Below are 22,367 nucleotides of genomic sequence, written 5' to 3'. Positions count from 1 at the left end.
CTGCCTTCTAATTATTGGCAGGAGCAAACCTGCCTTCATCAGCCTTACTTTAAAAGCTAGTTAGTTACTCAATGTCTCAAGTGGGGGGTTGAAGTTGGTGGGGTCTAATGTTCCCCAAAGCAAACCGGTAAGTAACATGTATTTTTAAAGCACTATTTGAAGAATTCTTGTAAGCAACCAAGATTAGGTATTAATTGGTTCCATTGATTCTTGTTTTGGGGGGGGGGGGGCGGTCAGAGGTGCAGTAGCGGATATTGGTGTCCTAATTGCGTCCTGCTACGTGGGGATGACAATCCCTGGGTCTGCTCTGACCGACTTGAAAATTGGACATGCTAGACAGCTCAGGACAGTAGCCACTGTGATTCCCATGATGTGGCTGGACCTGCAGGAACCAGCATACGGAGCAGTGCAGTGAAGAAAGCCCAGTTGGGCCAGCAGGCCAGACACTGGCTCCAGGAAATGTCCTCTTCACAGGCAGGAACAGCTGTGATAGAAGATCTGCAGGCTCCAGCTCAGGATTGCAGCAGAGGACTGGCCAGTGAACGGTCAGCCTCCATGATGGTCCAGGTGCACTTCTGAAATCCACACCAGTGCAAGGGAGGGGGAAAAGCACAGTGTGGGGACTTAGGTGGTTGCCGGAGAGGAAGCACCAGACAGCAATGGATGGCTTGGACAATCCTGTTTTGCTTCTGCAGCAGCTCCTTCAGTGCTCTTTGACGCTCTTGTGGTCTGGGCTGTTTTTTTCCCTTGGCAAATTCGAGACTGGCCGTTACCATAGACCACCAATAGCAAACTTCTGCACATCCACACAGGTAAAGGCTGCTCGGTCATGGACAGCCGAGTGTATGGTACATAAAATGGCAATATAATGTAAAGATAATGCTCTGGCATCTGGGGTGCACTGGAAAAAGATGAAAAACAAAACACCAGCTGTCTTTAAAATAAGAAATGTTATCAAACAAGATGGAATAGGATGCAAAGTACCCCTGCTGCACTCCATTGTAAGGTGGTGTGTGCTACAGTAAATTACAGAAAAACGTGTCTGAGGGAGACGCTCCCACTGTAAGGGTACTGGGTAGCCTTAATGACTCGCCACCCACATCCCCCAGATAACTGAGGTGAACAGGTAAGTAAAACTGAAAAGGTTTAATTTCACACCAAAGTCAGGCAGGGGTCCAAGACGCATGCAGCTATGCTGGTTTTCCATTGTGGTGGTGAAATTGGAAACTGAATTGTTTTTCTGTGACTGTTGGCTCTGCTTGCCTGGTTCTCTCCTAATATTCGTTTTTTTTCCCTTAAGCTCGGGAAAATGCGCCTCACCATTCCCTGCCGAGCACTAACCTGCTCACACCTTCAATGCTTTGATGCCACGCTTTATATCCAGATGAATGAGAAGAAACCCACCTGGGTGTGTCCTGTGTGCGACAAGAAGGGTCCCTATGAGCACCTCATCATTGATGGGTAAGTCGAGCAGGAGAATGGAGCCATCCCTCCCCTTTGCCATGGGTTTTTCAGCCTCCCTGTCTTCTTTCCCGGATTGGTGGCTTTTCATCTTTGTCTGTTAGCTTTTCAGCCTTGATTCCTGTTCCCAAACGTTGCATTTACAACTTATTTCCAGTTGACCTAGGTGTATTTCCAATCTGGCTTTGTGCTCCCATAGCTGGTTTTTAATCTGTTAGCATGACAATTCTATCCAAGTGTGTAACTGTAGATACAGAATAGCTTGCAATTTGTTTTTTTGTTTTGTCGCAATATTTATGGTATTTGAAATGAGTACATGCTTAGCTGTACATTTGTAAAGTCTTGATTGTTAGTGAATTATAGCAATGCATGGCTCGCAAACTCTCCTCGCCCATTCCCGTAATTTGAGATTGTATGTGGAGTACCACTTGCATGGTGGTCTTTCTGGCGAGAATGGGGATGTGTAAAACGTGTGTGTTAGGATATGCACACGCGGGACACACAGTGAGTGGACTTATAGATTTATTAAGTTAATCACAGAGCAGCAGCTACCGCAGCCCCTAGCTCTCTGCAACTCACAGGTTACAGAACCCTAGTGGTTCTGGAACACAACAGAATGTAACGCATCTACTCCATACTGATGACAAAACATAACAACTCATAACACCCTCAACCACAACCCCCCTACAAGAACTATTACATGATGCATCTGTATATGGGAGCCACTAGTTTAGAGCGCCCTCAATCACACCGGAAATACTTAAACTGAACAGGAAATGTCTTGACTCTGCCACCAAACACCGCCCATCCATCACCACACTACTTCAAACACTGCTCTCAGTACTAGCGCTAGACCCATCCTTCACCATAACACCACCACCACTCTCCCCTTCTTCATTTTGACTATTACTCAAAACCAGCCTACCCTTCGACCACACTTCTCCACCATCCACAATCACTACACAATCCCTCACAGCTGCAATCCTTTTTGGTCCCATAAATGTGCTTTCCAAACACTTAAGACCTAATCTGGGATTCTTTATAAACATCAAATATCCAACAACCCAATACTGCACCGTCACTTTGGAAGCTTCATCAAATGCTCTCTTGCATTTACACTGATCCTCCTCCACCAATCTCAACACTTACTTGCACTCAACATTCACACTGCAAGCCAAACCCACCCAACCTGCACATAACTTACCAGGTTGCCGTCCCTTTAACGAGACAAGTAACACAATAACTCCACACAATCTCTCGCAAAACTTTACCCCATGGCAGCCCTGACCCCATGGCCAACTGAATACCTCCCTTCAAAAATCGATTTACCCGCTCTACCAGACCATTGGCCCTGGGATGATGCAACGCAGTGCACGTGTGCTTAATGCTGGACCGCACCAAAAATGTTCTCATGGTATCATAGCAAAACTGCACACTATCAGTCACAATTTATTTGGGAAACCATTCCCTAAAAAAAAAAAAAAAAAAACTTCTCAAAAAACAATAGTAACTCTGCTGTCATGGCCTCCTTTAGCCCTTTCCACTATAACCACTTTGAATGATAATCCAGTAAAACCATGATAAACTTGATGCCATCACCCAAATCCTGGTTGGGACCCATCAAATCTACTGCCACCCTTCTGACAAGGCTCTTCAGGTACCTGCACTGGACAAAGTGGGGTCTCCTTCACCACCTTACTCTTGTCATTAGCTAAACAAAAAACTCACATTCCCTGACTTTCTTATGCACTCTGCTATCCATAACTGTCCACCAGTAACGTTGCCTTAACATTCTTTTAGTACTATTCATACCACCATGTCCCTGATGAGCAATCTCAATACGTTTGTCCCTGATGCCCTCCCGGGGAATGACCTTGTGCACCCTCTTGAGCCGCCACCAGCCATCAACAAACACAACTCATCCTTTACCTCATAGAACCAATCAAATTTCTTCTCTACTTCATCTTGGTGAGGCCACCCTTATACAGTCAACTCCTTCACTTTACTGAGCACCGCCTCACCTCTCGCAGCAACTATCCAAGTTTATTCCCTTAAGGCCCCTTGTTCTATATTGGCCACCACCATCTCATCACCTTGCAACTTCCCAATTTTGCCATCTTCCGCCGCTGGACGTCACGAGAGATAGTCCGCCACCACATTCTCGTTGCCAGGAACATAACCCATCTGGAAAGCATAATTCTGTAACTCTAACGTGTATTTTGAAATTCTGGGTGACCCCTTGGCCCAATTCCCTCCAGCCAACATTTGCACCAATGGTCTGTGGTCCGTCTTTACTGTAAAATGTTGGCCCCACAAAAAGAATTTAAAGTGCATAACAGCTGAAAACACTGCTAACGCTTCCCTTTCCACCACTGAATATTTTTTCTCTGCACCCCTTAATGGTCTGGAAGCGAATGAATCACCTGCTCCTCCTTCCCACAGTCCAACTGTGACAATGACGCCCCCAGCAAGCTGGCATCCACTGTCGTAACTGTCCTCCGACCACTCACTTAGCTTTTCCTTCCTTAATCTTCTGGAAGACTTCTTACCTTCCTGTGGACAGAGATATGTGAACCCCCTTCTTTAACAACTCCCTTAATGGCATTGAAATAACTGCAGAATTACAGACAAATGTATGATAGAACTCTGCCATACCCATAAACGACCTTAATTGATCCTTATCCCGAGGAGCTGGAGCTCTACTTATGCTTTCCAGCAAACTGTGCTTGAGAGAAATCACTGTAGATGAGAACATTTGCCCCAAATATTGATACCTAACGCACACACCAATTTTGCAGTTGCTGCGCTGTATTGTCAAGCCAGACTCGCTCAATTTCGCCAGCACACACCTCAATACTCTATCATGTTGTTCCATGTCATCAGCAAAAATAAAAATATAATCTTGAAACACAATCACATTGCTGACCCCCTCCAGCACTTTCTCCATCACCCGCTGGAAAACAGCCGCAGCCGATGCCAGATCAAATGGCATCTTAAGATATTTGAAATTTGGGAGGGGCGTGGCCAGCCGAGGACCGGGGAAGATGTGCTCTCGTGAGCTCCGGCATCCGCAGCCTATTTCATGGCCCTTTATCCCCTTCACCGACCCCTAACGAATAATTGCAACAAAGAAATGGACGTCGGAAGGCCAGGAGAACAATCCCCTGCAAAAATATTTTATTCACCTGCGGGACAGAGCAACGCAGAGAAAAGAAAACTGGAACGCTGCCGATTCAAGATGGCGGATGGACCATACTGAAACTCACAAAGCTGCCGGAGACACGATTGGGCTGATGATGGAGGGAACGCTATTGCAACAAGCTCACTAATCTTGGTAAAATAGTTGCAGCGTGCGCATTGAACTGGGGCGCTCTGTGACTGGGAGAAGCTGGCGGAGAGAGTGGCATGGTATGCCTTGAACACAATGCGGATGGTGGGCGAACACAGCCGCTGGACTGCCATGAGAGAGAGGAGCGCGAAGGACTAACTGCGTGGAATCTTTTGGAGCCGCTGGGCATAACGGCTGAGACACACCGCTTGAGAAAGGGGATTGCAACTGAGCTGCAACACGTTAGTTGTAGCGGGCAGAGGCATACTGTTTGAGAAGGAAGGAGCACACGCGTTGATATCGCAGCATGGGGGCCATTAGAAACCAGGAAAGACCACACATTGGCAGCGCGATGCAGAATATGTAAACGGCCAAGGAAGCGCTGAGAAACCCGGGCAGCATGAACGAAGGGTTTACCCAAACGAATGGCAATCATAAGCAGTGGTTAACTCCTTCAACTCAGCTCAGCAAGCGGAGTGGGCAGCACATACAAAGACGCCATTGGGGACCTGACGAGAAAGGCAACGAGTGTGGATAGCGAAAACCAGGCTCCAGCACAACAGCATTGTAGATGATTAGGAGAAGCACACTGAAGCACAGGAAGCGACTCGCTCTCCCTTATGCCACAACATACAGAATAAGCCTCAGGGAATAAATCAGGGGCAGCCCTCCGAGGACAAATAAACTGAGGCCACCAGCCATCCTGTGGCTAGGAAGTAACACCCCCTACCAATAACACAAGGCGGACCATATAGACAAATCCAGAACTCTGTGGAGGCGGTGCTTCCCCATACTATCGGGGGGGCTCTGGGGGTGAAACATGCACTGGAAGGTCCGGAGCAACGTCGGTGTCACAAGAGTCTGCCAAGAAACAAATACAGACTCCAGCACAAATCCACTCACCTGCAAGCACAGGCTGGACCTCAGAAACCGAAGATCCGCCCACGAGAAGATCGGACTTGCAAGACATGCTGGCAGAGATGAAAAAGGAAATTAGACTCTGCCATCAGCTTGACCAGATCTATTGCAGAACTGACCAAACAAGTATCCACAATTGAACATAGAGTTGAAGAAACAGAAACAACATTATGTGAACAAGGATACGAACAAGGAGAGCTGGCTAAACGCGTGGAAGCAGTGGAACAACAAATGGACTGGGTAGTGGCCAGACAAGAGGCTAGTGAAAATAGATTGCACAGAAATAACATTAGACTCTGAGGCATACCAACGGCGATCTTGGAATCCGAGCTACAGGAGCATGTACAAGCACTGTTTCAACAGGTCTTGGGTGATACAGATGTCCGAACCGATCATTCTGGACAGGACACACAGGATATATAATGCCTACCAACAAAAGAACAACCTGACCCCCGGATGTAATCACAAAGGTGCATTTTTTTTCCATGTGAAAGAGTGGATAACGACAGCGGTCAGAGGGATGGAAGCGATCAAATATAAGGACACACGCATCATGTTCTATCAGGACATGGCAAGAGACTGCGGGTGGTGACCAGCTGGCTATGAGAGAAAGGAGTCCGATATAGATGGACCTTCCCCTGGTGGGATACAATTCGAATATCAAGACAAGGCGTATTCTATCACAAAAGTGGAAGAAATGACAGATCTGATGTGTACGGACAAAACTACCGGCTCAACAGACTCGCTGCCTAAGAAAGACCTGGACCAACGGTGGCGACAGGGGCGCCCTTATCCAAAAGGGAGGGGAAGGGGCGTGAAACGCAGAGAGGACACTTGGACGAAGACCCAATGGGGCACAGTGAACACACACAAGTAAAATGAGCAAATATGCTGCGGGGGGATAAGGGAGGGGAGAACTGAGTAATGCTGAAATTGTCTGCAGATTCCATAAAAGAAATGAAAAATGGGGGCGGGGACTTTGGAGGGTGTGCAGGGTCGGATAAAAGCCCTATTGGTCTAGATACATGGACCGAACAACTGAAAGTTTACAAGTGTACGCAAAGCACAAGTTGGGAAAGTTAGAGGGGGCTGAAGTGAAGTTATTTAAAAGAAACATGGGACAGAGACATGACTCAACACATAACACTGTGGGGAAGGAATGATACAGGGCAGACACGAACTATAGAAGCACACCTGAATATGGCTGATATGTACATTGTAACCCTAAACACCCAGGGCCTAAACTCACCAATGAAGTGACGCTCTATATTAAAGCGACTGAGGGACCTAAAAGCATCAGTGGCATTTCTACTGGAGACCCATTTATTACCCACAGACTAAGGGAGAATGGCACACCGAACGTACCCCAACCAATTCTACACATCAAGTGGGACCAAGACTAGGGGTGTGTCAATCTTACTGGGAGCCAAGAAACACTTTTGTTACAAAGACCCAGAAGCGAGGTATCTAGTCCTCAAAGGCACACTGTGAAAACAGATGGATACTCTGGTAGCGATGTACGCCCCAAATGATATGCAGGAACGCCTTCTTGAATACAGTGCTGCAGAAAATCGGTAGTTTGTGTGAGGGCCAGGTAATAATCAGAGGGGACTTTAACTGCGTTATGGATCCCAATCTGGACAAGACGCTTACCCTCTAGTAATGACCACAGGAACAGACCAGCCCTGGGGAAATTCTTCCGGGACCTTTTTAATCTAATTGACACCTGGAGATTCTTTCACAGGAATGACAAAGAATACACACACTACTCAGCAGTGCACAGGGGATATTCATGCATAGACATGATCCTATGTTTTGCTACTCTAATACCCCAAGTAATAGAAATAAACATTGGCATAAAATACCTATCGGATCATGCCCTGGTAATAGTACAAATGGAAGCACAGTCAGATAGCAGAATGGGCCAAAAACAATGGAAGCTTAATGAGTTCATCCTAAAAGACATTGTACTTGGAGCCCATATGAAAAAAACAATAACCAACTATTTTAACGAGAATGATACTGGGGAGGTGGACTGGCGTGTGGTATGGGATGCTGGAAAAGCAGTAATAAGGGAGGAATTCATTGCACAAGTGGCCACAGACACCAAAGGCAGAGAGGTAACCCGAATCAAACTGGAAAAGGAAATGCAACAAGCCGAAACATAACATAAGATCATACAATCCCAGAAATCACTACGAGTTCTGAGAACTGAGGGCCCAAATGGAGGCACACATACAGAATGCTCAGAACAAACCTTACTGAATACCAAACGAATCCATTACTCTCAGTGTGGTAAGGTTAACCAATTACTGGCGGCAAAACTAAGGAAGAACAAGACCCATGACCACATCACACCACTACAAGATGAAGGGGGTAACCTAGAAGTGTGGGAGGATGATAAAATGGGAATCATGGAAAGGTTTCACATAAATCTGTTACACCGAGAGAAGTTGGACCCGATACTCCGAAACAGCCTACATTAGGAGTATGAACATGCCACTGCTGACGAAGAAGAAAAAGAAACCCTGGAGAGGCCTATCCCGGCGGAAGGAGTCAACGAAGCTATAGCTCTGTTACCCGCTAATAATACACCAGTGCCAGACGTGTTTGGTAATGGCTATTATAGGACCTTCAGAGCACAATTAATCCTGCCCATGATGAGGTTATTTAATAGAATCGGAGAAGAAGGGACAGCAACCGAAGACGTGGGCAGGTCCATCACTGTGCTAATCCCTAAAACGGGGAAGAATAGAACTGAATGCGCCAATTACCGCCCAATCTCCGCATTGAATAGCGACGCAAAAATATATCATGACATTCTGGCAAGGAGGCTGGCGCTGGTATTACCATGGATCATACACTAGGACCAGGTGGGATTTGTGATGGGCAGGCATACACAAAACAACATCAGAAGGGCTATAGACTTGATAGACCTAGGCACAAGGACAGAATAAAAATTCTCGATAGTGGCACTAGATGCAAGATGAGCGTTTGATAGCCTTGATTGGGGGTTCCTAGAACGAGTGCTGGGAAAATTCTGATGTGGACTTGCATTTCAAAAAATGGTACTAGCCAATTTTCAACTGCCATCCACAAGATTCATGGTAAATGGGAAGCTCACAGAACAGATTATTACAATCCAGAGGGGAAACCGACAGGGATGTCCATTGGCACCCTTAATTTTCGTCATATCCTTTGCCAGCAGTTGCTCTTGCATCCTGGGATTATTGGTGCACTGCATCAGTTGATCGTGAATCAACGAGTTTGGCAACGCACCAAATTCACAAGTGTGGCTTAATGTTCTCAGTGCAGCCACGTAGCCTTCAACAGGTTCCGATGGGCCTTGAACCCTTTGGAAAAACGTGAGTCTTTCAAAGGTCAGATTCTTTTTTGGCTCAAAGTGCTCCTCTATTTTATTCACCGCCAAAGTGAATTCATCTAAGTCCCCTGCGCCTTCGTCTTGTGGTTCCTGGAGTCCATCAAAAACACTACGCCCCTCTGGGCCTGGATTGTGCAACAGCAGTATTTGTTTCCTATGTGAGTTGAGTTTGTCCCCAGCCATGCATGTCTCGAACATTTTCCTCCACATCTGCCATCTCATCGGTAGTTTTCCTGGTTCTGCCAGAAATGGGGGTGGAGTCGGTATTGCAACAGCCATGGCTGTACTTGTTAATTGTCAAGGTTCCTTGACTCTAAATTTTCTTCAACTATAAAATCCATTCCAGGGTATTTTTCAGATTGGTTTACAGTGCGTTCCAAAATGAGTTATTACAAAGTAGTGTATCCCCAGTTCTCTTTTCCTTTCCTTCAGTTTATGCTTGCTGTGATTTTACAATGTCTTTATTACTTCTGTAGAAGGTTCACTTTGTTCCATTCTATTCTTTCCAAACACACATCACAATTCAGTCGATTAAGCTCCTGTGATTGCGTGACGCTTTGCGTTGCCTAGCAATGCCTCACAAGGCTGGCTGATGGCGAGAACGTCGCGCGTGTACCATATGTGACCAGATGTGTGGAGGCGGCACTTGCAGGATACCGTTGCTCGCACGAGCCTTGTTGCCTGCAGCGTTGCGTTTGGTTTCTCCGGTTTGGGCTTTCTCCCCCCCCCCTTTCTGAGGCCCTCTGCCTCCTGTTGGTATTGATGCGCCCCTTTCGCCTTAATCAGTTGCCGGCGCCTCGATCCCGCGATCCCTCCTCTCAGCGGCTGCTGCCTCCTTATGTCCGCCTCCCTGAGCGAAGCGGGCCCCACGTCCTTGTCGCCACTGTTGGGATATGCACACACAGGCCACACGGTGAGTGGACTTAAAGATGCATTAAGTTAACTGGAGAGCAGCAGCCACAGCAGCCCTTTGCTCTCTGCAACTCCCCGGCTTCCAGAACACTAGTGGTTCTGGAACACAACAGAACATAACGGTGTGCAAACAAACCTTGTTTGCATTAAATTGCAATTTAGTTTCACTGTGGGTGGCTGTCCTCTTGGTGGCAGCATTCTACCAAAAATAAAATGTACACCGGTTTGAATTCGAAGCAGGCTATTTTAGAGTGGGCGTTTCAGCAAGCGCAGTTTGCCAGATGGGACCAGGGACCCAACACCTCACATCTCCTTATCTTCAATATCCTATCATCTAAAGTTCTAGTAGCTGCAGACGAGTGTTTTGATGAGCGTATTGGGGATGTCGGCTTCACTTGCTGAGTGGGCAGTGTATCCCTTGAATATACTGTCATTCAAAACAGTGCACCTACTCATGTTTTGATGACCGTATAATCAAGATAGCTGTCCTCAGGGACCTGCCTCAAACACTCTGTGCTGAAACGGCGGGGGCTGAAACCGCGGTGCCAAAAGAGGGCGTACCTGTTTGAATGCAATGCCTTCTGAGGTAGTTTACACCATGTGTACACCATTAAGGCATGTAGAATTCAGAAACGGAGCCCTTATTGGTGCCTACGTGAATAAAAACCAAGCACTACCTAGTTTTTAGTAACTCATTGGTTGAAGTTACCAATCTTGTGCACTCTAACACGGTGAGTGGTAGACCCTACGGACAGTTTTTGATTGTAGGGCCGAAGATCATGATCTTCAAATAAATGTTGTCATTGTCCCCATTTGGTGCACAAAGAAGTCTAACTTCTGTGACAACATATCGAAGTGTTCTCCGTTTTGGATTTAACCATGCTTTTAAGCGGTGCCTAACGTGGCACTGGGAAATAAGCCCGGGCTCAGGGGGACCTGGCCTATAGAGTGGGTTGGGGGGGGGGGGGTCATAAGGCATCGCCTTTTCAACCTGAATGGTGGTGGACAGCAGCACCATTAAGGGTGAAAAGGTGTGGCTGCTGTAATCCAAGGACTTTTTTCCTAAAGCCTGAAGCTCCCGCAAATTAGTGGGAGTTTCAGGCTTTTGAACGAAAAAGCCTCTGCTTCTAACAGCCACACCTTTTCTACGATAATGTTGGCCGTTTGCCCACGGGCATCTCTTGATTGAAGGAGCGGATATTCTGTCTTTTCACTTAAAGGAGTAGTGAGCTCAAAAATATTGTCCCAAGCGTTAGGGCATGTGTTTTTAACCATACGTTGATCGTTCGTAAAAACATTTCCTATGCACCTTACCATGGTTTTCCTCACTTTTACAAATACGAAATCAGGCAGCAGGGCGCAGCCATTTTGTGCTAATCTTATCCGTTGCTACATCGCCCTTAGCTAAGGTGCCCTATCGGCACTAAATCATAGTCCCCGCCCCTGAAGCTGACATCACCATTCTTAGCGATATTCTCCACCTATCTCCGTGACGCTACTGTGCAGCGTAGCCAAACGCACCTAATCATCACCTACATCAGTTGATGCAGAACCCGGAATATCAACACACATCTTACAGCACAGCGTGTCCCAATTCTGAATACAAAACACTATCTTTAAAGGAAACGGCAATACTCTGCAATTTATAATGTTCTTTTATTTCACAATAAATGCTCCAAGAACATCCGCCGATTTCCATATTCAACCACATTTTTTGTTTCTTTGTTCTTGATTCACAAATGTTTGAGAGTCACACGTTGTTCCTTTGGGTATAAGCACTTTGGATAGAGGCACCGTGATTTGCAAGGTTTCGACATCAGCTTGTTGCTACCCCACCATAAACAATGTCGAGGCACTCCTTATTGCCGGTGCCAAGAAAGGGCATATGGGCCCGGGGCGATCGTCCCAAAACAGCGTGATGGTCATCCAACCATTGAGGTGTATCATCAACTGCCGGCTGAAGAAGCCATTAATTGGTATCAGGAAACCTTTGCAGAAGGGCAGGATGTGGCTGTGTATAAAACATAACAGAAATGTGTCTCAGTAGCCGTTCTTTATTCTATTCTAATCGATCCATTACTTATGCACCGTGTGAAAACTAATGATGAACACAAACGTGAAACAATGCAAACACAGAGAAAACAACTTGCAATGTTGGAGTCTACGATGTGATTGAGAGGTGAGTGCTATGCAGTGGGTTTAGCTCGCAATGGGAGGCCGATGCATAAATTGACGTAGCAATTCGAATAACACATAGACGGCATTTTAACGTAACATTAGCCTAGAATTGGGCGTTGGTGGAACCTGTGCGAACACAGACATGGACTCCATGTTTTTCGGTGCTGAACTGCCCACGTGTCTGGTATAAATAAAAGTACACACCGGTTGTTTCTGTGTGTCCTCACAAATTGCCAAAAACAACAAGCCATTGCAATGTAAGCCAGCCAGCCATACCGGTCATAAAATGAAACCTTGACTCCTTTGTTTTCAAATTCGTCTACAGTAAAACTTGCATAATAATCGGCATTTCCATTCTCTCGGCGTAACGCAGTGTCCGTTCGATCAACAAATTTTCATAAAATGAAATTAAATGTTCCATTGTCCAGTTTTGGAATGCTGAACCTTATCATATTTGACGGTTTTACATACCTCCCCCCATTCCTTTCCTTACGAATCCTCCCTTTATTTCCAAGGACGAAAAACAGTATGGCCTTATGCCTAGCTTGCTTTTGGTAAATGAAAGCCACAAATATACTCGGCAGTCGGCAGGACGCAAGGGAGTAGACCGCTCAAAGCATTGACCTCGAGTCCCACGTGCACCACTGCAGCATTAGGAATATTTACGAAAAAAAAACAAATTGTTTGCTGGCATACACCAATGCTGTGCGAAATTTCCAGAGATTTACTCATTTTATGAAAACACTCGGAATTCATAAATCCACCTGTCAGCTGTGCATGTCTCCAGTTTTCAGCTAGCGAGCCCCGTGCACAGGGAGCACCAACAGTCCCCAACTTTGCAAATGCCGCGAACAGTGACTGCCCCCACCTTTTTCCTCCCGCGCCTGTGTCCGACTAGCCTATTTGTCACGGCTGGTCCACCGCAAAGTGTTCTAATTCAAACAGTGTATTGGTTTTGCTTCCTTCCTCTGAGGAGTGTGACCGTTCATTGCTGACCACCATATAGTTCCCCAATATAATTGCCTTTATGCCCTCATACAACCTCAAAGCTTGGGGTACATCTTACCCACTGATAAGGTCTTGGAAGAGCAGTACCCCTGTACCGACCCACCCATGCAATAATTTGGAAATGGAATGGGTTTGATATGTTTTACAGGGTGGCAGAGTTATCTGTATGCTGAATCTCTATAAAGACTTTATTCTTCTCAATGCCACTCTCCTGGTCTCATTCCCATATGGATGTGTACTATTATATTTTGTATTTTGGGGACTCTGCGTCTTCATACCCTACCCCCCGCACCACCTCAAATTCACCTCCCATATACTTGATATGGAGTCCTCAAACAGGCACTGCTTGCAAAACAAATTGACAAACAGGCCACATCTGGAAAGGCATTTTTTTTGTACACTTTATTTGGACAATTTATACTTTTGATAGCTTTGAAATTCAAGTTGCATGTGTTTTCCATTGGTCATGTACAATGTGTCAAAATTGTTGAACATATAAATAGCTGCTAATCATTTGTATCGGGAAGCGAACTGTTCCACAAGTTCTGCTTTCGGTGGACAGGGCACGTTTGCAATGTTTTGTGGCAATATATGTGTCCTAGGAACCAAACCACGAACGATTCCATGAGTATGTATGTCCAACACAGTCAGTCAGATCTTTCATGAAATCGAATTCCATTTCCTGGTATATTGGCTTGACCACCCACTTTATGCTTCTTTTTCCAAAGGCCATTTCGTAACGAAACATCCCAAATTTTCCAGCAGTTCTATATTGTTTTCTGCCTATGTTCTCGTTATGTGCTAATAATGCAAGTAGTGTGCGAGATTCCATACCCTGTATACCGAAATGCAATCTCTTGGGCCGGTACTTTAGGCACCTATTGTGGAACACCTCCAAATCTCCTGTGTGACAGAATTCTGTGAGTCCCTTCAGATCTCTTGATAGTTTCATCAAACACGATCTTCTCAAGAGCTTTGTGTGCAGGTGAAGATGGAACCAACCACTTCTTCTTGCGTTCCTGCTCCTCCGTTAAAGGTCCATGTTCACATTTGTGAAGATGTATGTTTACTGTCCATGAGTGAACGTTGGAGCAGTGGTGCATCAATGAGCGCCATTTTTCAATTACAATTTCCACAGACCCATCACAAGTTTTGGAGCTCCACCAAAGATGGTTGCTGAAAGACTGGGACCACTGCAAAATATTTTCAGAACCCCGTTTTTTCTTTTTTTTTTTTTAAGAGGCAGCTGAGATTTTTCTTTTTTGGATTGATTTAGCTACATGCCAGACATCAAATTGATGGCAAATGTTTTGAAATTGCTTGCGCATGACCATGGCAATTGAAATGTCTGTCGGTGGCTATGAGGTCTTTTTGCATTCCCCTCGATTGGAGATCTTGCAGTAGGGATGTAACGGTATTACGGTATACCGTTAAAGATACCGTGAACCACTTAATTGAACAATAATAACCGTCACATTGTTTATACCGGTATACCGTTCATACCGTTAAGTGTACTTTTCAATCTGATTTGGAAAGGCTGCAGTAAGCAAGTGCTGCGCAGTCTTGGTCTTGCACCGTTGGATGTGCTGCCTGCCAAGTAGTTTCAGTTGGAGCAGTTTTTAATGCCATTCCATAAACCACACGTGCCTGACACAAAATCAATATGTTAGCAATAGGAAGAATAAATACAGTGCCAAGAAGGAAAAGGGTTTACTTTGGGTTGGGGGGGGGTGTGTGTGTGTGTGTGTGTGTGTGTGTGTGTGTGTGTGTGTGCGCACGTGTGTGCACGTGTGTGCACGTGTGTGCACGAGCGTATACTACCATCAGGCTCCAATGATCTGTGGCATGCAGGTTATCAAGATGGCAACATGTTCATCTTCACCAGTAGCCAGTGGGGGAGCTAAAAGCCTAAAGGACCACTTAAGAAAAGCTATTCAGTTTGCTTTGCCAGTCGCAGCAGGGCTGCCCCCCCCCCCTCTCCACATGTGTTTGTGCTTGGTGGAAGCATGGGGTGGCATTTCAGTGGAAAGTATGTTGAAAAGCCCAATTCTGACCCTGGGTGCCTGGTTTTGTTTGTGATGATAAATCTGACAATTTATGACCTTTTAGAAAATATTTGTTAAGATTAGTTAACTCCACCTGCCTATACCGCGATAACCATGCTATACCGTCATTTGGCGATAAGGTTATTGTACCATCATAAAACTAATACCGTGACACCCCTATCTTGCAGGGATTTTATAAAACCATTTTTCTCCATGGCCACTGAGGATTTACAATCGGACACCTGCACGAACACAGAACTAAAAAAAAAAACAATTTTTAGTGTCCATGTCCTGAAAGTGGCATGTGCAGTACTTTGCAGAAAACCCGGGGCTGTCACACTAGCCCACTAGCTGGAACCGTTTGCCAGAGAATGTCAGTTCAATTGACATTCGTTCAATTTTCCAGGCTTCTCTGATAGCAGAGAGTAAAAATTCATGTTGATATTTGAAATACTGCGTTTTAGCGAGGAACTGAAGTCCCACAAATGTACAGAAACTGGACCACTTACTAAAGCTCGAACCACGGAAAAGCAATGCTGCTGCACACAGTAGATTTCCAGCTGGCACTTTGCACAGCATCGGTTGAGCAGACCATGAAAATGGTGCATGGAGCAAGGCACAGGTGGCTTTGATTTTCAGGTTTGTGCCTTGTGATACATGAGTAACATTCACCAGTGGCTTCCGCATTCTACCCCCCACCCCCCTCACTGGATGGACACATTTCAGCATCAGTATAATCTGTACTAGGCAGCTGTTGAATACAATGTATTTGTGCTCCTTTACTACGCTTTCGTCCAAGGGTGAATGTAGTTTCTGACTCAACTGTGGTGGGCATATCTGGCAAACTGCCCACACTGAAGAGGAGATCTTTGGCAAGTTCCTCGGTCAATTCTATTGAGGCTTCAGTGTCTGATATTTTATCTTGTGTTAATTGCTCACGAATTGGAGAAACCATCAATGTCGATGGTTTATTGGGTGGCCCTTTTTTGCGGGTGTAGATTGTGTGATGGGGTCAGTCACTAATTCAAAAGCATCTTCCCTATATTCAGTTTCATCTTCATCTTGTCCAGTTCTCACATTGTAGCAATGGTCCAACACTTTGCTTGCTTCGCCGGTCACATTCAATTAATTTTCTGCCCATTGGGCCTAAGCATCTCGAGTCTGCTTATTGAAATGGAACCCGCTGCGCCTCAAATAATAGTTGCTCCATGGTGAGATCTGTTTGGCAAGCAGCATCTTTGGTTTCATATGTTGTCTGTGTGCTCATAGTTCTTAGGCTTCTGGGCCTCTAGGAGATGAGTTGTAAAAATATGTTCGAGGGGATTGGGTCCTCCGACGTATTCCATATCTATGACAGTAATCACCACAGCTGTGCTGCTTCGGAAAATCTTTCTGCGTCCTGCGTCGATGACGTCAATACGCCGCCCTCGAGGACGACCTCCGACGGCCGATGTTACCAGATGTTATAAGTACGCACGACGCCCATAGCCTCAGTTCCGTTTTTTTCCCGAACGTGTTCGCTTCGGGAATCTCGGCGCGCCTTGACTCTTTGGAGTTTCTGTTGTTTCTCAGTTCTTCGAACCTGTTAGTTTTGTGAAGTTTCTTCTTCGTGAAGGATGTCTACCTCGTCTTCCACCCCGCGTCCGGGCTTTAAGAAGTGCGGGGACTGTGGGTCCAAGATGTCGGTGACAGACTCGCACGACGGCTGCCTCTGGTGCCTCGCGGAGGCCCATGACACGGATGACTGTCGACTGCCAGTCCCTCATGTCCAAAGCCTTGCTGGAGCGCAAGAAGTTGTTGTCGGCAGGTAAGGTGTCCAAGCCACGGAAGTCGAGGTCTGCGGGGCTTTCGACTGACGATTCGAGGGGCGACTCTCCGCATCGTCGTCGGAAGTCCAGTGGGTCTCGGAGTCGGTCTCGCCACTCCTCTGCCTCTTCGAGGCACTCCCAGAAGCGCTGTCATCGGTCGCCTTCCCCGTCCTCATCCGAGGACTCTGCCCGTCGGCGGGTCGCTTATCCCACCAAGCATGCGACGCCGGAGGAATGGGCTTCCTTCGGGAAGAAAATGTTAGCGATTCTCGAATCGCAGGGCACTGGTCCGTCCTCGCCTCCGAGTGGGGTCGGTCGTGATTGTTCGAGAGACACCGCTCGCACGCCTTCAGGCTCGGCTGGTCGACACGATTCACGGGAGAGGTCCCGCTTGGACAAGGGGAATCGTTCTCGTCATGCCCGGTCCAGGTCCTGGTATTCGCGCTCGAGACCGTGTGAACCTGTGGTGTCTTCGAGGAAGACGTTGACGCCGAGGTCGTCGATGGACTCTTTCGAGGCGCCGCCTCCGAAGAAGTCGTCGGCGCCCAGGCTGTCGAGGGACACGCTCGGGGCTCCGGCCTCGAGGCCTGTGTCAACGCCATCGATGCGGTCGGCGCCGCGTTCGGCGTCCACGCCGATTCACTCGACAGCCTCGATGCCTTTTGAGGCTGTGTCGACGGGGTTACCCCGGGGCTCGGTGGAACCCCCTAGAAAGGCTCTGGCCAAGGTCAAGTATGACTTTGGTTCACATTCTGTGCCTTCTTACCGCCATCTTGAGTTTAGTTCAGAGGTGGATGAGGGCTCTGATGATGGCATGGTGCCTGATACGGTGCCAGACGAGATTCTCTCTGGCCATAGCCAATTTTAGGACCTGCGGCAGTCCCTGCACGATGCCAGTGGGCTGGGCACCTCTCCGGAGGTGGAGTTTTGTAGGCCTGAGCCTGGCACTCATGCCGACTCCTCATACTCAAGCCTTATGTCTAGGGTCACCGAGTACTCGGGATGGTCTACTCCCCCAGGGGAGTTTCTTCAGGATGACCTTACGGATATCCTCGACCTAGGTCCACCAACTGACCCGGTACTGCCGTTCCATATGGCTCTACAGAGGAGGGTGGCGGCGGCTTGGACTGCTCCGGAGAGTCTCCCGGCAGTGGGCAAGTCTTTGCCGCGAAAATACCGCCCAGCCAGTAACGACCCCTGCTACTTGTCCAAGCACCCCACTCCGGAGAGTTTGGTGGTGCAGGCGGCTACGGCCCCGGCAAAGCAGGCGTCGTATCCTACCATCCCTCCTGATAGGGTCGACAAGCGTTTTGACGGCTGGGCGAAGAAAGTGTTTTCTGCAGGGTGTATGGCGCTTCAGGCGGCCAACTCCATATGTGCCTTGTCACATTTCACGCACACTCTGTGGAACGGTTTTCTTAGCGGCTGAACATATTCCCGAAGGGGACGAACGGGATGGTTTCCTTGCCATGGTTCAGGGTGGCAAGGATGTCATGTGTGAGGCCGTTCAGTCGGGTTCGGACATGGCAGATTGCGTCAGCCGGTCCATGGCGGCGAGCACCGTGATACACAGGTTTGCGTGGTTGCGGAAGTCGGGGGTTTGCTCCTGATGTGCAGGCCTGGCTCCTCAACATGCCCTTTGACGGGGAACATCTTTTTGGCAGCAAGGCTGACGAGAGCCTTGAGAGGTTGCAGACCTCCAAAGCTGCAGCAAAGTCGTTGGGCGCTGCAGTTTGACAACCTCTGCCTTTTCGTCCTAGGGGACAGCAATGGAGGGGCGGTTCCTTTCATTATTACTCATCCTTTGGTAAAGCGAGAGGAGCTGCCAGTTAAAGGGGCCACCGTAGGAGTACCAGAGGTGGAAAACAGGGTACTTGAGGTGCAAACGCCGCTCGGGCAGTTGCCTCGTTGCCCTCAGGCAACGCCACAGCCGCTTCAGCTCAGTCTTGAGGCCATGTCCCATGGTTTTCCGGTTGGGGGAAGGCTGGCGCAGCATCATGTAGAGTGGCGTGCCATTACTTCAGATGTGTGGGTTCTGGAGATCATAGCCCACGGCTACTGTCTTCCTTTCTGGCAGAGGCCTCACGACAATCCACCGGGGAAGGCGCCATAGAACTGGTGCCTGTAGCGGAGAGGAACAAGGGATGGTATTCCCCTTTATTTTTGATATCCAAGAAAGACTCAGGATTGAGACCCATCATGGATTTGCGCGGATTGAACAAACTCCTCAGTAAGGACAAGTTCAAGATGGTTACTCTCTCTCAAGTCCTCCAGGCCCTTCAACTTCAGGACTGCTTGGTGTCTCTCGACCTCAAGGGCGCTTATTTTCATGTGCCGATCCATCCAAAGCACAAGAAGTACCTGAGGTTTGCGGTTGGAGACTCGCACTTTCAGTTTCGGGTCCTGCCGTTCGGATTGACCTCCGCCCGGAGGGTCTTCACATAGCTCATGGTAGTAGTGGCAGCGCATCTCAGGAAAGTGGGGGATTCACGCCTACCCCTACCAGGACGATTGGTTGATCAGGGCATGCTCTCACGAGGAAGTCCTGGATCATCTGTCCGTCACCTGCCACTCCCTTCACAAGCTGGGCTTCTCCCTCAACTTAAAGAAGTCCCATTTGACACCAACTCGGAGGCTCCAGTACATCGGAGCAGTGCTCGACACGTCCCTGGGGCAGCGTTTTCCTCCCCAGGTGAGGGCTCATCACATTCAGCAGATGGTGCACAAGTTTCGGCTTGCCCAGAGTCTCCCAGCGTTTGAGTTCTTGAGATTGCTCGGCCTCATGGCATCCTGCATTCTTCTGGTGCCAGAGGCCAGGTTGCGGATGAGATCTTTGCAATGGGCACTCAAGCTCCAGTGGTCTCAGTCCTCCGGCAGGATGTCGGACCCTGTTCAGGTGCCGTCCTCGGTCGCCCAGGACCTTCTGTGGTGGGCCGACGAAGGCAATCTGATGAGGGGGGCTCCATCTTGGCTACCCTGGCCGGAGGTGACGAACGTGACGGACGCATCCCTCACGGGATGGGGAGCTCATGCCAACGAGTTGAGTCAGCGGTCGTTGGTCTCAGTCGGAGTCCAGACTCCATATCAATCTGTTGGAGCTGAGGGCCGTCAGGCTAGCCCTGAAGGCTTTTCTGCCGATTGTGCGAGGGAAGAACACTGTAGCCATGCACTACCTCAACAAAAAGGGGGGGGGCAGGGTCACTTCCTCTGTGCAGGGAGGCGATGCAGCTCTGGTTCTGGGCAATCCAGCAGGAAGTTTCGATCTCAGCAGTTCATCTGGCCGGAGACGAAAACGAGACGGCAGAAGCTCTGAGCATGCAGAGCGCGATCTCTCACGAGTAGGAGTTGGCTCAGGAGATTCTCCTGGAGATCTTCGCCCTTTGGGGGGGACCCCTCAAGTGGATCTCTTCGCCTCTTGTGCCAACCGGAAGTGCGAGAGGTTCTGCTCGCGTGAATTTCCTCCAAAAGGAGCCTAGGAGACGCGTTCGTGGTGGAGTGGTCATTCCCACTGCTGTATGCGTTTCCTCCAGTCCCCGTCATCCCGCAAGTACTGCGAAGGTTACGGAGGTTCGGTTCCCGGATGATCCTCATTGCTCCGGCGTGGGCCAGGAGGACGTGGTACCCGGACCTTCTCAACTTGTCCATCTGCCCTCCACGTCGTCTTCCCTAGGACGGATCCCTCAACCTTCACGCTTGGCTTCTGAAAGGTTGAGGTATAAGGATTGGGACCTCCCTGAAGACGTGATGGAGGTGTTGCTCTCGGCCAGACGGCCAGCAACAAAGACCCTGTACCGTTGCCGTAAGTTCTGCGACTGGTACAGCGTTAAGAATGTGGATCCTTTTGCATGCGACATTGCCATGGTTGTCTTTTTTGCTTTCTTTGGCCCACAGGTGCTTGCAAGTGCGTACCGTTAAAGGTTGCCTGGCAGCGTTGTCCATATTTAAGCGCTCGTCTGAAGAGTGTTTCTATTTTAAAATTCCTTTAATTTCTCAGTTTCTGAAAGGGCTCACTAATGTGTTCCCTCCGTCACCTTTCCAGGTGCCCGGTTGGGATTTGAACCTTGTTCTCAAGTTTCGGATGGGCGCTCCGTTTGAGCCTTTGCATCATGCCCTTTGAGACTGTTGACTCTTAAAACTGTATTTTTGGTTGGGGTCACTTCCGCTCGCAGAGTGAGTTACCGGCACTTTCAGTTAAGCCACCCTTCACTGTGTTTCATAAGGACAGGGTTGTCCTTAAAGTTCGTCCTTCCTTTCTTCCGAAGGTGTGTCGGAATTTCATTTAGGCCAGAAGGTTGTTCTTCTAGCATTTTATCCTCCTCCACATCCTGGTAAGGAAGAGGAGAGGCTCCTTAGGCTTGATCCTAGGAGAGCGTTAAGCTTTTATATTTCACGCATGTCCCAGGTCAGTGTTGACGATCAACTCTTCATTGGTTACGCTGGAAAGCGTTTGGGAAAAGCTGTGACGAAACAGACTTTGTCTCGCTGGATTATTTTGGCTATCTGAGTGTTACCGCTTGGCGGGTAAGGACCCACCTGTCGGCTTGCGGGCCCATTCTACCAGGGGTATGGCTCCCTCTACTGCCTTACAGAGGGGTGTTCTATACGTAACATCTGTGATGCAGCCACCTGGGCTTCGGTCCATACTTTTGTACGTCACTACTCCCTCGATTCCATCCGTGGGCAGGATCTGGCCTTTGGCAAGGCGGTCCTTTACTCCGCAATTTGATTGGGCATTCTAAATTTATGTTTTCTAAATTCTTTACCCACCTCCTTGCATTGGTACTGCTTTGGGAGTCTGTCATAGATATGGAATACGTCGGAGGACCCAATCCCCTCGAAGAACAAGTTACTCTCTTACCTGGTAGCGTTCTTTCGATGGGATGGTCCGACGACGTATTCCATATCGCTCCCTCCCTGCCTTCCCCGCTACAGAATTTCTTATGCGATTGCAGCTTACGTTTCCGCAAGGCTTTGTGTGTCAGACGGGCAGAAGACTGGTACCACACGTTCTGGGGAAAAAACTACAACTGAGACTACGAGCGTCGTGCGTCCTACTTATAACATCCAGTGACGTCGGCTGTCGGAGGAGGTCCTCGAGGGTGACGTCATCGACGCAGGACGCAGACGCCAAAAGATTTTTCCAAAGCAGCACAGCTGTGGTGATTACTGTGGAATACGTCGTCGGACTAATCCCATCGAATAAAAAAAGTAAACGGGTAAGAGAGTAACTTGTTCTTCCATGTAAATCCAACATGCAGTATATAGCACTTTAGATTAAATAATACATGTTATGAAGACAAAACCAGCACAAAACACTTTTCGCAAAC

At 48.1% G+C, this 22,367-nt stretch overlaps 1 protein-coding gene across 2 annotated transcripts in view; it reads left to right on the top strand.

Annotated features, from left to right (window-relative positions):
* The window catches only part of PIAS1 (protein inhibitor of activated STAT 1), a 1,034,011-nt gene that overhangs the window by 708,641 nt on the left and 303,003 nt on the right, over positions 1–22,367 (top strand). For both annotated transcript variants that reach the window (XM_069625121.1, XM_069625120.1), the window contains exon 9: positions 1,301–1,461. In XM_069625121.1, coding sequence (XP_069481222.1) covers positions 1,301–1,461 — 161 coding nt within the window. The remainder of the gene's footprint in view (positions 1–1,300; positions 1,462–22,367) is intronic.

Source organism: Ambystoma mexicanum, chromosome 11, assembly GCF_040938575.1.
Source record: "Ambystoma mexicanum isolate Mex_15411 chromosome 11, UKY_AmexF1_1, whole genome shotgun sequence".
In the NCBI taxonomy this organism is placed as follows: domain Eukaryota; kingdom Metazoa; phylum Chordata; class Amphibia; order Caudata; family Ambystomatidae; genus Ambystoma; species Ambystoma mexicanum.
The sequence above is the reverse complement of the archived record's forward strand: the minus strand, read 5'-3'. Positions and strand labels throughout refer to the sequence as shown.